This window comes from Rana temporaria, chromosome 1 (genome assembly GCF_905171775.1).
Source record: "Rana temporaria chromosome 1, aRanTem1.1, whole genome shotgun sequence".
NCBI lineage: Eukaryota > Metazoa > Chordata > Amphibia > Anura > Ranidae > Rana > Rana temporaria.
Genome location: NC_053489.1, coordinates 225821312 through 225837311, shown reverse-complemented (window position 1 = coordinate 225837311; position 16000 = coordinate 225821312). Strand labels below are relative to the sequence as shown.

Here is a 16000-nt window from a genome sequence, read left to right as displayed (position 1 = left end):
CTATTCTTGTATGTTAAATGTATCATTTAAACACTCCTAAATAGGACGACCTGCAAAATATCAAGGAGGTATTCGTTTGTATTGTTTGAGTGGAAAAAGGTTTAAACCCCTTTTGAGTTGTACTGCCAACTCAGACCCATTAGAGATAATTGTGTCTTACTATCACAGTGACAATGGTTTAACAGACAGGAAGTATTGGAAAATCTGCAACTCTAAGGCCCCTTTCACACTGAGGAGTTTTTCAGGCGGTATAGCCCTAAAAATTCCGCCTGGAAAAACTCCTGCCCAGCGCTCTCAATGTGAAAGCCTGAAGTCTTTCACACTGAGGCGATGCGCTGGTAGGAGAGAAAAAAAATCTTTGGGGCGGTGAGAGGAGCAGTGTGTATACCGCTCCTTCACCGCTCCTTCCTATTTAAAACAATGGGAAACAGTGGTAATACCACCAGCAATGCGCCTCTGCAGAGGTGCATTGCGGGTGGTATTAACCCTTTTTTGGCCGCTAGCGGGGGTTAAGACCGCTAGCGGCCGAATCCCGCGGCAATTCCGACGGTATATTGCCTCCACTGCCCCGTGTGAAAGGGGCCTAACTTAGAAATAAAAATGTTTCCATAATTGGGTATCAGAAGAAAGGAAACCCTATTAGCTTTGTACTGTTGTCTGTGTTCCTGTTGCAGATTTTGTTGTCACTATGACAGTTACTAAGGGGAAATCTTTTCTAGCGGGTCCATGATAACAGTGAGGCTCCCCTTTTCCCCTTTCTATCTAAAACTGGGGCTTCACTTGAAATCGCACAATTTCGCATTACAAATCGCTCCAGTGTGAACTGGGACTTAATAAAATTGCAGGTGGTGGTGGTAGTGGACAGTAAATCCTAGGGGGTAGATTCACAAAGAAATAGATCGGCGCAGCGTATGTGAGATGCGCTACGCCGCTGTAACTTACTTTTGGCTGCTTTGAATCCTCAAAGAATTTTTGCGCCGTAAGTTACAGCGGCGTAGCGTATCTCTGGCGGCGGAATTCAAATCGGCGATTAGGGGGCGTGTTTCATTTAAATGAAGTGCGTCCCTGCGCCGAATGAACTGCGCATGCGTCGCCCCGAAATTTCCAGCCGTGCATTGCGCTAAATGACGTCGCTAGGACGTCATTTTTTTAACTTAGACGTGAGTTACGTACATTCCGATTCACGGATGACTTGCGCCAAAAAAAAAGAATAAAAAAAAATTCAAATTAAACGCGGGAACGACGGCCATACTTAACATGGCAAGTCTAACTATACGCTGCAAAATACCAGCTTTAACTATACGCCGGAAAAAGCCGACTACAGACGACGTAAGAAAATGCGACGGCCGCGTGTACGTTCGTGGATTGTCGGAAATGGCTAATTTGCATACCCGACGCGGAAAACGACGAGAACTCCACCCAGCGGGCGCCGAAGTATTGCATCTACGATCCGAAGGCGTGCGAAGCCGTACGCCTGTCGGATCTAACCCAGATGCCGTTGTATCTTGGTTTGAGGATTCGATGCGGGAAATTTGAAAGTACGCCGGCGTATCAGTAGATACAACGGCGTACTCTCTCTGTGGATCTGCCCCTAGATTTCTACTTTAATATTGGGGCTATAGGAATAATTAGTATTAGTAAAGATTTAAAGATTGCTGAATTTGAACATAATTCATGAAATCAAAATTTGTACTGATAATTACTCTATCATTTGCTAGGTTTTCCATGTCAATGTAATATCAACTTTCCTTTTGATAAAACTTGTTGTACCTCACATCCAGAAACAAGGGTAACCATTTTTCATTATTTTCTTTTATTTAATAATTCCACATATTTTTTAGTATTATTATTATTATTATTATTATTATTATTATATATGCATAGTAACTATTTTCATATGATTATACTGTAATTCTCCAGTAATATCATCCTCTCCCTTTTATAATGTTAACTATATTATTCCAAATAAACTGTTTAAAAGAAATTAGCTTGTTATATTTCATTAAGCCCTTGATCACACTGGTGCGATTTGACATGTCAAATCGGCAGGATTTGCCCGCAATGGCACCATCCTAATTGGTGCGACCTTGCATCTGTGGCGCTGCACCGATTTCAAAAAGTAGTTTCTGTACTACTTTTTGCGATTTCAGCCTGCAATTTACATTGACATTTGTGCAGAAACCTGCACAGATGTCTCTAATTGCGGCTTCACTCCCGCAGCCCAGTGTGAACCTGGGCTCAGTGCACGATTGCTTGGTCTGTCATTTTAATTTCTTTTGTAATATGAGGTAGACATTGAAGTCTAAAAAAGTGCCAATTTTCAAGGCTTGTATGCAAGTAATTGGCCATAAAAGGGGTATGGGGGTCCGGGTACTGCCCTGGGGGGACATGTATCAATAAAACCTTCTCTTTTTTTTTTTTTTTTTTTTTTTCAGGAGCAGTGATTTTAATTATGCCTAAAGTGCAACAATAAAAATTTAAAAATTCCTTTAAATATAGCGCCTGAGGGGTCCCCTTAACTAGTTACCAACCACCCACCGTCGTTATACGTCGGCACTTTAAAGATGGATATCTCGGTAACGGCAGCAGCTGCTGCCACAACCGAGATATTCATCTCTTCAGTGGGCGGTCCTGTCAGCGATAACGGCGGTCTCCACGGCGGATTCACCACGAGATCGCCGTTATCGGTGGCGGGAGAGGGCCCTCCCCCTCCCGCCGCTCTCCTGCGCCCTCTGTCGCTTACCGTAGCTGTCGGTAGCGGCGGAGGAGATCGGGTGCGCTCGGCTGCTGACTGGGGACGCGAGTGAAGGAAAAATGTCCTTCACCCGTCCCCATAGCTCTGCTGGGCGGAAGTGACGTCAAAACGTCAGTTCCGCCCAGCGTCTTAAAGGCACATTTTTCAAATGACAAATAAAAAAAAAAAAAAGTACAGTTTTTTTTTTTTTTTTTTTTTTTTTCATTTAAGTCTAAATATGAGATCTGAGGTCTTTTTGACCCCAGATCTCATATTTAAGAGGACCTGTCATGCTTTTTTCTATTACAAGGGATGTTTACATTCCTTTTATTGGAATAAAAGTGATGATTTTTTTATTTTTATTTCAGTGTTAAAAATTGTAAAATAAATAAAAATAAATACGAAAACAAAAAAAAATGTTTTAAAGCGCCCCGCCCAGAAGAGCTCGCGCGCAGAAGCGAACGCATACGCGAGTAGCGCCCGCATATGAAAACGGTGTTCAAACCACACAAGTGAGGTATCGCCACGATCGTTAGAGGGATAGCAATAATTCTAGCCCTAGACCTACTCTGTAACTCAAAAAATGCAACCTGTAGAATTTTTTAAACGTTGCCTATCGAGATTTTTAAGAGTAAAAGTTTGACGCCATGCCACGAGCGGGCGCAATTTTTAAGCGTGACATGTTGGGTATCATTTTACTCGGCGTAACATTATCTTTCACAATATGTAAAAAAATTGGGCCAAATTTATTGTTGTCTTATTTTTTTATTTAAAAAGGTGAATTTTTTCCAAAAAAAGTGCGCTTGTAAGACCGCTGCGCAAATACGGTGTGACAAAGTATTGCAAGGACTTCCATTTTATTCTCTAGGGTGTTAGAAAAAATATATATAATGTTTGGGGGTTTTAAGGAATTTTATAGCAAAAAAAAAAGTTTTAGTCTCGTAAACACCGAATCTGAAAAACAGGCTTGGGGCTTAAGTGGTTAATGTTCCTGTGAAGTGGCACATCTGTAGGATGCATAAATCATGCTGCAGCAAAAATGTAATGTGACTCGCGGTCGCAATTGCCGCCACCTGGCTATTAAACTAGAGAACAAAATGGTGTGGGGTCACCCTGGTTTCGGGGATGAAGCCCTTGTCCCTGACTTGCCAGGCTACATGCCCGGATAAGGGTCTGGTACGGATTTTACACCCTTTTTTTGGCATCTGGTTCCTCTCCAGATGCAGCGCTTTACAGTAACTGTTTGGACCCCACGCAGTTTCTTTTTTTTTTTTTTTTTTTTTTTTACTGGCACTTTTTTTTATTGTTTAGCGGTCAGCAGGAAAACCCATTGACAGCTGATGACTCATTAGTTAAGGATGCCGCAACAACCAGCTTACACTGCGCCTTGATTGGGCAAAGCTTTGCCCAATCAGGGAGCCGAATGCACTGTGCAGCGCTCAGTGTATTGCAGGGTATTCGTCAGGGCGAACACCCTGCAAATTCGCTGTTCAGCAAATGGCCAAAGTTTGGGACGAACTGTTCATCCATCCCTAAATATGAGTTATTTTATTTAACCAATTGCAAATATTTTTAACCAGTAACAAGGATTTATACATTTCTTAATGATCATACAATTGTAAGCAGTGTTGCACATAATACTCTGTTTTATATTAATTAGGAGTGGATCAATAATAATCTGTTCTTCATTCGCTGGATACATACCGCAATCAGTAAGTTATTTAAATAATGTGATAAAAATTTGGTGTATTTCGCTGTAATTGTACTTGGCAGGGAATGATTTATAACTTTTTAAAACCAAATATACAGGTGAAACTCAAATTTGAATCTCAAGCAAAAGTTCATTTATTTCACTAATGCAACTTAAAAGGTGAAACTAATATATGAGAGACTCATTACATGCAAAGAAAGATAGTGCAAGCCGTGATTTGTCATAATTGTGACAAATATGGCTTACAGCTCATGAAAACCCCAAATCCACAATCTCAGAAAATTTGAATATTACATGCAATCAATAAAACAAGGATTGTACATAGATCAATATCGGACCTCTGAAAAGTATAAGCATGCATATGTACTCAGTACTTGGTATGGGCCCCTTTTGCAGCAATTACTGCCTCAATGCGGCGTGGCATGGAAGTGATCAGCCTGTGGCACTGCTGAGGTGTTATGGAAGACCAGAATGCTTCAATAGCGGCCTTCAGCTCTTCTGCATTGTTCGGTCTCATGTCTCTCATCTTTCTCTTGGCAATGCCCCATAGATTCTCTATGGGGTTCAGGTTAGACGAGTTTGCTGGCCAATCAAGCACCATAATCCCACGGTCATTGGACCAGGTTTTGGTGCTTTTGGCAGTGTGGGCAGGTGCCAAGTTCTGCTGTAAAATGAAGTCGGCATCGTCTGCGGAAGGAACATGAAGTGCTCCAAAATCTCCTGGTAAGACCCTGGACTTAATGAAGCACAGTGGACCAACACCAGCAGATGACATGTCTCCCCAAATGCGTTTAAGTTCGCATTTGTTTGCGCTATATAAGTTTCTCACTCACTCACTCACTAACACAGAATGTGGAAAGTTCACACTGTGCCTCTCCATTCTTCCTCCATACTCTCGGTCCTTGGTTTCCAAATCAGATGCAAAATTTGTTATCAGAAAAGAGGACTTTGGACCGCTGAGCAACAGACCAGGTGTGTTTTTCTTTAGCCCGGGTAAGAGGCTTCTAATGTTTGTTGTTCAGGAGTGGCTTGACAAGAGGAATACGACATTTGAAGCCCGGATACGTCTGTTAGTGGTGGCTCTCTATGCACTGACTCCAGCCTCAGTCCACTCCTTGTGAAAGTCCCAAACACTTTTGAATGGCCTTTTCCTGACAATCCTCTCCAGGCTGCGGTCATCCCTGCTGCTTGTGCACCTTTTTCTTCCACATTTTTCCCTTCCACATACCGTATTTTTTGCTCTATAAAGAGACACACCTGACCATAAGACGCACCTAGGTTTTAGAGGAGGAAAACAAGAAACAAAATATTCTGAACCAAATGGTGTATTAAAATATTTGCTATGGACATGGACAGGGGCTGCGGACATAGTCGGCATCCTTCTTCTAATACATTTGCCGGTTATTGCTTACATGTTACATCACTGTGCTGAGTCAAGACCGACTGCCCGAGCATAGCCGAGAACAGCCAAAGTGAGCTGAGCAGGGACCACCCTCTCCCATCCGAGCACAGCTGAGCCCAGCTGAGCAGGGACCGCCCCTCTTCCCGAGCCCAGCTGAGCAGGGACCGCCCCCTCCCGCCCGACTATAGCCGAGCCCAGGTGAGTGGGGACCACCCCAGGACATTCACTTTATCCTGCTTTATGGGGAACTCTGTGCGGGCGTCAAACTCGTGGGGGGATTTTTTAGTTTGGGGCGGCTTTCTTGCAGTGGCGGGGGGGGGGTTACCAGCGGCGGTGGGGGGTGGTGCTGACGGTGGCAGGGGGCGTTGCCAGCGGGGGGGCGGTGCCAAATGTACATTAGGACCATAAGACGCAGAGACACTTTCCCCATATTGTTTGGGGGGAAAAATGCATCTTATGGTCCGAAAAATACGGTAATTTTCTATTAATGTGCTTTGATACAGCACTTTGGGAACATCCAACTTCTTTTGCAATTATCTTTTGAGGCTTTCCCTCCTTATGGAGGGTGTCAATGATGGTGTTCTGCACAACTGTCAGGTCAGCAGTCTTTCTCATGATTGTGATTCCTACTGAACCAGACAGAGACCATTTAAAGGCTCGGGAACCCTCTGCAGGTGTTCTCTCTTGGCTGATTAGAGTGGGACACTTTGAGCCAAGAGTATTGCACCTTTTCACAATATTCAAATTTTCTGGGATTGTGGATTTGGGGTTTTCATGAGCTGTAAGCCATAATCATCACAATTATGACAAACCACGGCTTGGACTATCTTGCTTTGCATGTAATGAGTCTATCGCATATATTAGTTTCACCTTTTTAAGTTGCATCAGTGAAATTAACTTTTGCACAAAATTAAAAATTTTCGAGTTTCACCTGTATGCAAGGGAGTGCATGCACAAGGAGAACGCAAACAAAAATAGGATTTATTTCTTGCATATGACTGAATGATCAACTTTAAAAGCAGAACTTTACCCATAACAACTTGATAACAAATAATGTTCTTTAGCAAGGAACGCACAATAATATATTAATTATGCTACCAAAACTAGTGTGTGCTGTATATTGCCTCCAGCATTGCTCCTGTTTCTTCTTGCCAGAGGCTACCATTTTGCTGAAGCCCAGAGCCCCTAAATAGCAGTAAATCGTTAGGCTGTCAGCAGATTGGCCTCTAGTGGTTTTGATTTTTAGCACAATGCCAAAAATGGAGATCAACTAAGCAGGGTTAGGCTGGGTTCACATATATTATTATTTCAGGTACTTGTATAGTGCTGTAAATTTACGCAGTATTTTACATATACAGTAGGTGACCGCAATATTGTGTCAATATCGCTCCCTTTCTCGGCGAGATTGACCACCTACGAGCCCCGTTGCGGGAGCCAGCTCGCCGCGATGGGAAAAAGCCGTCATAAAAGCAACGGGGATCCGACTTGGATTCCCGCCAATTCTAGCCGCGGCATTTGGTATGAACCATGCCAAATTTTAAATGAAAAAACGGCATGGGTTCCCCCCCAGGGGCATACCAGTCCCTTTGGTCTGGTATGGATTGTAAGGAGAACCCCCCTACGCCAAAAAAAACGGTGTGGGGGTTCCCCCACAATCCATACCAGACCCGTATCCAAGCATGCCGCCTGGCCGGTCAGGAAAGGAGTGGGGACAAGCGAGCGCCCCCCCCTTCTGAGCTGTACCAGGCCGCATGCCCTCAACATGGGGCGGTTGGGTTCTCTGGGGCAGGGGGACGCCCTGCGGCCCCCCCACCCCAAAGTACCCTTTCCCCATGTTAAGGACAGGGCCTCTTCCCGACAACCCTGGCTGTTGGTTGTCGGGGTCTGTGGGCGGGGGGGCTTATCGGAATCTGGGAACCCCTCTTTAATAAGGGGGCCCCCATATACCGGCCCCCCACCCTAGGTGAATGAATTTGGGGTACATCGTACCCCTACCTATTCACCCGGAGGCAGTGTCAATAAAATAAACACACAAAACAGGGTTTTAAAATTATTAGTCAGCTCCAGGGGGTCTTCTTCCATCATCTCCGCTGTTGTCTCGGCGCTCCCCGGTTCTTCTCCAGCTCGCTCTCCGGTGCCTTCTTCAGGGCTGGCGGCCGCTATTTTCTTTGTAGCTCTCTTACTAGCTGCGGCGCAGCCCGCTCTTTGCCGTCTTCTGCATAATGCCCTGTACACACGATCACTTTTTGTGATGAAATAAAATGACATTTTTAAAAATGTCATTTAAAATGATCGTATGTGGGCAAAATGTAATTTTATGTCTTCTGAAAAATGACAAAAAAAAAAATCGAACATGCTTCAATTTTTTATGTCATTTTTTTAAAATGTAATTTTTTGTGTCATAAAAAATTATAGTGTGTGGGCAAAAATGACGTTTTAAACCCGCACATGCCCAGAAGCAAGTTATGAGACGGGAGGTAAAATTACCATTCATAATGGAGTAAGCACATTCATCACGCTGTAACAGACAAAAAAGCGCGAATCGTCTTTTACTAACAAGTAACCAGCTAAAAGCAGCCTCAAGGCAAATAGAACTTCCCCTTTTAGAGTGCCGTCACTTTGTTCATCATTTTTTAAAAACGATGGTGTGTGGGCAACATAATTTTATATGATGAAGTTGGAAAAATGTCATTTTTTTCATGATAAAAATTACATTTTTTTTCATCACAAAAAGTGATTGTGTGTATGGGGCATAAGAGTTCCCTTCACTGGAACTAAGAGGCCGAGCCCAACACCTGCAAAAACAACCCCACACCATAATCTCCCCTCCCCCCACACCATAATCCCCCCTCTACCAAATGATTTGGACCAGTGCACAAAGCAAGGTCAATAAAGACATGGATGAGCGAGTTTGGGGTGGAGGAACTTGACCGGCCTTCACATTAAAGTGGAGACTGTGAGCCAGGCATTCTCATCCAACATCAGTGCCTGACCTCACAAATGAACTTCTGGAAGAATGGTCAAACATTCCCACGGACACCATCCTAAACCTTGTGGACAGCCTTCCCAGAAGAGTTGAAGCTGCAAAGGGTGGGCCAACTCAATATTGAACCCTACAGACTAATGCCGCATACACACCATCACTTTGTGATGAAAAAAAACGACATTTTCTGTGAAGTAAAAAACAACGTTTTTGAAACTTAAATTTTCAAAGACGAAGTTGCCTACACACCATCGTTTTTCTCACAATGTTCTAGCAAAGCGAGGTTACGTTCACCACATTTTTCCATTGAAGCTCGCTTCATAACTAGCTTCTGGGCATGCGCGGGTGTAAAAACGTTGTTTTAAACGTCGCTTTTTGCTACACACGGTCAATTTCTGTGAAGTAAAAAACAACGTTTTGAAAAACGACACATAAAATTGAAGCTTGCTTCAATTTTTTTTTTGTTGTTTTTCAGAAGACATAAAACAACGTTTTCCCCCACACACGGTCATTTAAAGTGACGTTTTTAAAAACGTTTTTTTTTTTTATCACATAAAGTGATGGTGTGTACGCGGCATTAGACTGGGATGTCATTAAAGTTTGTGGGCCGGATTCAGAAACTAGATACGACGGCGTATCTCCTGATACGCCGTTGTATCTGAGTCCGGCCGGTCGTATCTATGCGCCTGATTCAGAGAATCTGTTACGCATAGATATCCCTAAGATCCGACTGGTGTAAGTGTCTTAGGCTGCATATTTACGCTGGCCGCTAGGTGGCGCTTCCGTATAGTTACGCAATGAATATGCAAATTAGGTATTAATGCCGATTCAGAAACAAACGACCGCCCGACGCTCGGCTTTTTCCGGTGTAAAGTTACCCCTGCTATGAGGGGTAAGTGCGGCGTATCCTATGTTAAGTATGGCCGTCGTTCACGCGTCGAATTTTGAAAAATTTACGTTGTTTGCGTAAGTCGTTCGCGAATAGGGCTTTGCGGCGGATTTTCGAGCATGCGCACTGGGATTGTCTCACGAACGGCGCATGCACGTTAAAAAAAAAAACTTCAAAAACGCGGGGTCAAGTAAAATTTAAATACTACACGCCCCCAACATCCCCATTTGAATTAGGCGGCCTTACGCGGCAACGCATACGTTACGCCACCGTAACTAAGGGCGCAAGTTCTTTCTGAATACAGAACTTGCGCCCAAAGTTACAGCGGCTTAACGTATCGGAGATACATTACGCCGGAAGAAAGATACGCTCAGGTATCTGAATCCGGCCCCATGTGTATAGGCAGGCGTCCCAATACTTCTGGTAATTTAGTGTAAATGTATATATGTGTAGCGCTTGTTTACTTTACAGTAACGTTGCTAGTTAAATTTAGAGGTAGATCAGAGTGTAGTTTAAACTCTGATCCAGATTTTTTAAGTGCAAAACAGGGTCTCTGTCTCAGCTGGGCTGTGCTGTGGGCTATTCTGTTGCGCTGGGGTGTTCTTCCAACCCTGGTGCTGCAGGTGGCAGCAGTGGAGTCGAGGTTTGGGTACTTTTTCCCAGCAGCCAATCAGGAGGATCTGGCCTCGCTGTGCATGCTGGGGAGGGGTATTTATGAGTCAGACGCCATTGGTTCTGGATTGTGGCACCCACATCACGGCGCCCCAGCGTTATGGCCTACCTAGCCTGGGCATGCGGTGTTCCTGGTTCTGGGACCATGTTGGCCCGGAGCATCTAAACAGAGATGGGGACCCAGTGAGTGACTGGGTTCCCACCTTTTGAGGATCCCAAGCTGTACTGCTGTTCGGTGTGGAGTCCCTCTGAGGAGCGCCATTGAGAGGCTGGCGGTCCAAAAGGGCCTCGACAAACCACCGGGGATCAAGGTAGCCGGACACTGAAGGATTGATCACCTGTCAGTCGGTACCTGGGCGACAAGTTGAAGGAGATCCAGGCGTACTTCACCTAAGGAGGATTACCTCCGTAACTACAAATCAGAGGGGGCCTGTGGAAGGGGTGTCTCTCTGAGATTCAACAAGGAGGGTCTGTGGCAGAGACACTTCCTACAATTGTTTAAGTGAATACTCCGGCTGCCAGGTCAGTGAAAGAGGCCTGTCCGGGTATGCTAGACCCACTCATATAGGAGTGGTGCAAAGAAAGTGTTAGGCTTGGGAACAGGACTGTTTCCCTATCATCACGCCTGAACCTGCTGTTCTTCTTTCTTCTTCAACTTTACTTTCCTCACCACAAGTTCATTGTTTTTACCCGGCTGGGTAATAAAGAGCACAGCAAAGAGCACCTGTTGCGGACATTCCTTTGCTTCTACCAAATGCAATACGCATCATCCACCCCCAGGAATTCGGGGGAGCCATGAGGTAAATGTGCCACCCAAAACAACCAGCAGCTCCTCCGGGGGTAGTGATATATATATATAGATTATATATATATATATATATATATATATATATATATATATATATATATATATATATATATATATATATATACATACATACATACAGTGCTTTAAGTGGGCCAAAAGAGGTGCCGGTACTCTATTAGGCGCCGGTGCTCCCCCCCCCACCCCCAATACTGAACATGAAAATACCCTTAGAAAGTACCCTGAAAAAGAGCTACTGTAGAAAGAGTGACATACGTGAGTGTGTGTCAGTACACACACACACTGAGCAGTGACCTGTCTACACTGACTAGTGACCTGGCTACACTGACCAGTGACCTGGCTACACAATCACTGACCCTGACCTACATACACAATCACTGACCTACATACACAATCACTGACCCTGACCTACATACACAATCACTGACCTACATACACAATCACTGACCCTGACCTACATACACAATCACTGACCCTGACCTACATTGTAGACTCATTCATCTCATTAGTTTCTTCATTTTACATTGATCCTGGAACAAATGAAAACATTTAAGTGTCATTCTGCACACTCTAACACACTGGCTCAGCTTTATATAATATTTGATGGATAGCACACTGGCACAGCTTTAATTTAGGATGCACACTGGCACAGCTTTAATTTAGGATGCACACTGGCACAGCTTTAAATATAAGAATAGCAGCCCACTGGCACAGCTTTATATACCATTAGTATGGATCACACACTGGCAGTGTGTGATCCATACTAATGGTATTTAAAGCTGTGCCAGTGGGCTGCTATTCCTATATTTAAAGCTGTGCCAGTGTGCATCCTAAATTAAAGCTGTGCCAGTGTGTTAGAGTGTGCAGAATGACACTTAAATGTTTTCATTGCAGTGTCAGTGTGCATGCTAGTTACGCTATAATATGGAGTTGTACCAGCGTGTTATCAATTCTATTATTTATATTGTATAAAGCTGTGCCAGTGTGTGATCCATACTAATGGTATATAAAGCTGTGCCAGTGTGACACTGGCACAGCTTTATATACCATTAGTATGGATCACACACTGGCACAGCTTTATATACCATTAGTATGGATCACACACTGGCACAGCTTTATACAATATAAATAATAGAATTGATAACACGCTGGTACAACTCCATATTATAGCGTAACTAGCATGCACACTGACACTGCAATGAAAACATTTAAGTGTCATTCTGCACACTCTAACACACTGGCACAACTATAGATCAGAAATTGGGTAAAAAAAATGGTACACTGAGTGACCTACCTTAGCCCGTGGTGGTAGAGATGCAGCCAGAGGAGAGGACTCGAGGAGGCTCAGAGGAAAGGAGAGCTGATGAAGCAAACTGGGATGTGGGGTGCAGCGCTGTCACACCGAATGTGCCTGGCCCGGGCGACCGTGACCCTGGAGCCGAGGAGGAGAGCCGCATCATGGCGCGCTCGGTGGCAGTGTAAATTTGTAATTCCCGCCTTCTGAGCTTACCCCGCCTATGATGGACGTCACGTGTCACGCGTCCCGCGGTCCCGGATTGGACAGTGGCTGGCAGTGACGTCCATCCATCATAGGCGGGACCTGGTGTGTCTCTTCCGACAAATTGCTCAGCGGCGCTCGGACACTCGGGGCAATTCCAGCCTTCTTAGCCCGGGCCTAACGATGCACCTGGTTCCGGTACGGGAAACCCATGTACTGGGCGCACGGAGAGGTGCTGGTACTCTCCAGGGCCATTTTTGGAAGTGGCGGTACTGAGTACCGCCGCGTTCCGGCCCAGTTAAAGCACTATATATATATATAATATGCATGTGTGTTTGAGGTGGCTGTGCACGCCTATGCAGTGCATATATATTTTATGCACTGCAGCTCACTGAGTCGCCTGCCTGAAAGTGTCTTTGAACACGTACTCCAGGAATGGTCTACAGTCAGATATATATTAGAAACAGTACACCAGGAACGGTCTGCAGTGAGATCTAGCTGCACAGGATACAGTGTGTGTGTATATATATGTAGCACTACCCCCGAAGGAGCTGCTGGTTTGTTTTGGGTGGCATTTTACCTCATGGCTCCTCTGCCATCTAAGGGTGTATGGTCAATGTAGTAGTAACGGAATGTACTCGACAGGTGTCTTTTCTGTGCTCTTTATTACCCACCCAGGTAAAAACAGTAAAACTGGTGGTGAAAGGTAGAGTTGAAAGTAGAACAGCAGATTCAGGCGTAATAATAGGGAAACAGTCCTACTCCCACATGTAACTCTTCTTGCGCCACTCCTGCCTGAGTGGATTTGGCGTACCTGGACAGGCCTCTCTCACTTACCTGGCAGCCAGAGTATCACTCGGAATTTAGCGGGAAAGTCTCTGCCACAGACCCTCCTTAGGATTGAGATAACGGAGGTGATTCTCCTTAATGGAATTAGCCTGGATCTCCTTCAAATAGCTTACAGGTTACCGACTGATAGGTGACCAACCTCTCAGTGTCCGGTTATCTTGATCCCTGGTGGTTTGTCGAGACCCTATTGGATTGCCAGCCTCTCATTGGCTCTCCTCAGATGGACTCCCCACTGAACAGCTTCTTCGCTTAGGATCTTCAGAATTGGGAACTCAGTCGACTACCAGGCTTCCTGCCACAGCTCAAATGTTCCGGGCCAACATGGTCCCAGAACCAGGAACACCGCTTGGCGCGCGCACCCTGGCCTGGAAGGCCATTTCGCCGGGGAGCCGTGATGCAGTCGCCCTAAAGGTGGGTGCCGTACTCGAAGAAGAAGACCCAGACCAAATGGCGTCTGTCCCATAAATACCCTCTCCCAGCATGCCCAGCGAGGAAAATCCCTCCCGATTGGCCGCTGGGAAAGAGCACCCAAAACTCGACTCCACTGCTGCCACCTATCGTCCTGGGGTGGGAACAGCACCCCAGAAGCAACAGAATGAGCCCACAGCAAAGCCAAGCTGAGACGGAGACCCAAATTTGAACATAACAATTGGATCAGAGTCAGTTAACACTCTGATCCCTCTCTAAATTTAACTAGCACCGGTACTTAGAAGTAACCAGGCGCTATATATATATATATATATATCTCACACACACATACATACACACACAGCTGGGATGTGTATAAATTGAATACACTGATGTCGCGTACACGCGGTCGGTCCAAACCGATGAAAACGGCCTGAAGTCCAGTTTCATCGGTCCAAACCGACCGTGTGTACGGCCTAACGGTCTGTTGTCCTTCGGAAAAAAATTAGAGAACTTGCTTTAAAATCGAACCGATGGACAGCTGACCATCGGTCAAAACCGATGGTTAGTACACAAAAGCATCGGTTCAAAACCTGCGCATGCTCAGAATCAAATCTACGCATTCTTGGAAGCATTGAACTTCGTTTTTTTCAGCACGTCGTGTGTTTTACGTCACCGCGTTCTGACCCGATTGGTTTTTGAACTGATGGAGTGCACGCACATCAGACCATCGGTCTGCTTCAGTGGTGAACCGATGAAAACGGTCCGTCCGACCATTCTCATCGGATGGATCGACCGTGTGAACGCGACCTCAGGCTAACTGAATCAACTGCCTGCTCAAAGTAAATTAAATATCTCTCTTTTGCTGTTGGAATTTCCACCAACAAAAGATTGAGAGCCGGTTCTCAAATTTTCAGACGGAAAAAATTCCTATCGGAAAATCCGATCGTCTGTAGCAATTCCGACGCGCAAAAATTCAACGCATGCTCAGAACCATTGAAGTTCCTTTTCACGGCTCGTCGTTGTGTTGTATGTCACTGTGTTCTTGACGGACAAAAGTTCAGAGAACTTTTGTGTGACCGTGGGTATGCAAGCCAAGCTTGAGCAGAATTCCGTCTGAAAAACCATCCAAGGTTTTTCCGACGTAAAATCAGATTGTGTGTATGTGACATAAGAGCTCTTAAAGCTGCCGACTTACAATGATGGCGATTTGCACAGGAGAGACAATCTGCCACAATACAACTGTGGCGGCTGGTCTTTAAGCGGTTAAAATCCATGCGTCCTGGCGCCCTGCAAGTAGATTAGGGGCCAGGCGCATGAATTAGGGGCACGGCGTCATCAGGAAAGCTTTCCTGATGACGCAAAAACTGTGAAACGCGTAGAAGCTGTCTGGACACACACGGAGGAGTAGGCATACCAACGCGCTGGGACCATTTGTAGCAACACACGAGGTCAGGAGCGGGGCTTGTACACCTTCCGAGATACCACACAAACGCTGGTCAGCGGCTAAAACGGTTGACACTGCCAAAGATACTCAGTGCCAGTCAGAGGCACTCTTTTCTGTAAGTGCATTTGTTTTTAATATTTTAATGAAATTTACATACTACACCATGATGAGCCCCTTGTCTTTGAGGAAATAAGGACATCTTGTAAGAGGGAGAAGGAGGAACACCAGTGACGGAATAAGAAAGATACCATTGTGGGGCTTTTTTTTATTATCCGGGGTCTGGTGAGTGTTGAGTTCAACAATTGGGGATGGTGGCACATCTTTGTCGGGTGGAAGAGATAGTTGCACCTTTCCATATGTAATCGGCTCTACCAGAATTTTTTTTTTTTTTCATTCAAAAGTTTTGTTTATTGAAGACAATAGAAAACAAGAGAAATACAAAGGATGACTCAACACAGACGCAGCTGTGTGCATATCACGTCTGATACAAGTACCGATAAGCAACTCCACAGTGTGAGGCAGAAAGTGAAAAACAGGTGGTAATACAAGAGAATACCTGGAGTCATTAACATTGCATAAGT

General features: G+C 45.0%; 1 protein-coding gene across 1 annotated transcript in view; it reads left to right on the top strand.

The window, feature by feature from the left end:
- Nucleotides 1-4494, top strand: part of LOC120943359 (dehydrogenase/reductase SDR family member 4-like) — a 73356-nt gene extending 68862 nt beyond the window's left edge. Inside the window, exons 5-6 of the mRNA XM_040356646.1 lie at nucleotides 1719-1789; nucleotides 4395-4494. Coding sequence (XP_040212580.1) covers nucleotides 1719-1789; nucleotides 4395-4494 — 171 coding nt within the window. The remainder of the gene's footprint in view (nucleotides 1-1718; nucleotides 1790-4394) is intronic.
- The last annotated feature ends 11506 nt before the right edge of the window (nucleotides 4495-16000 follow it).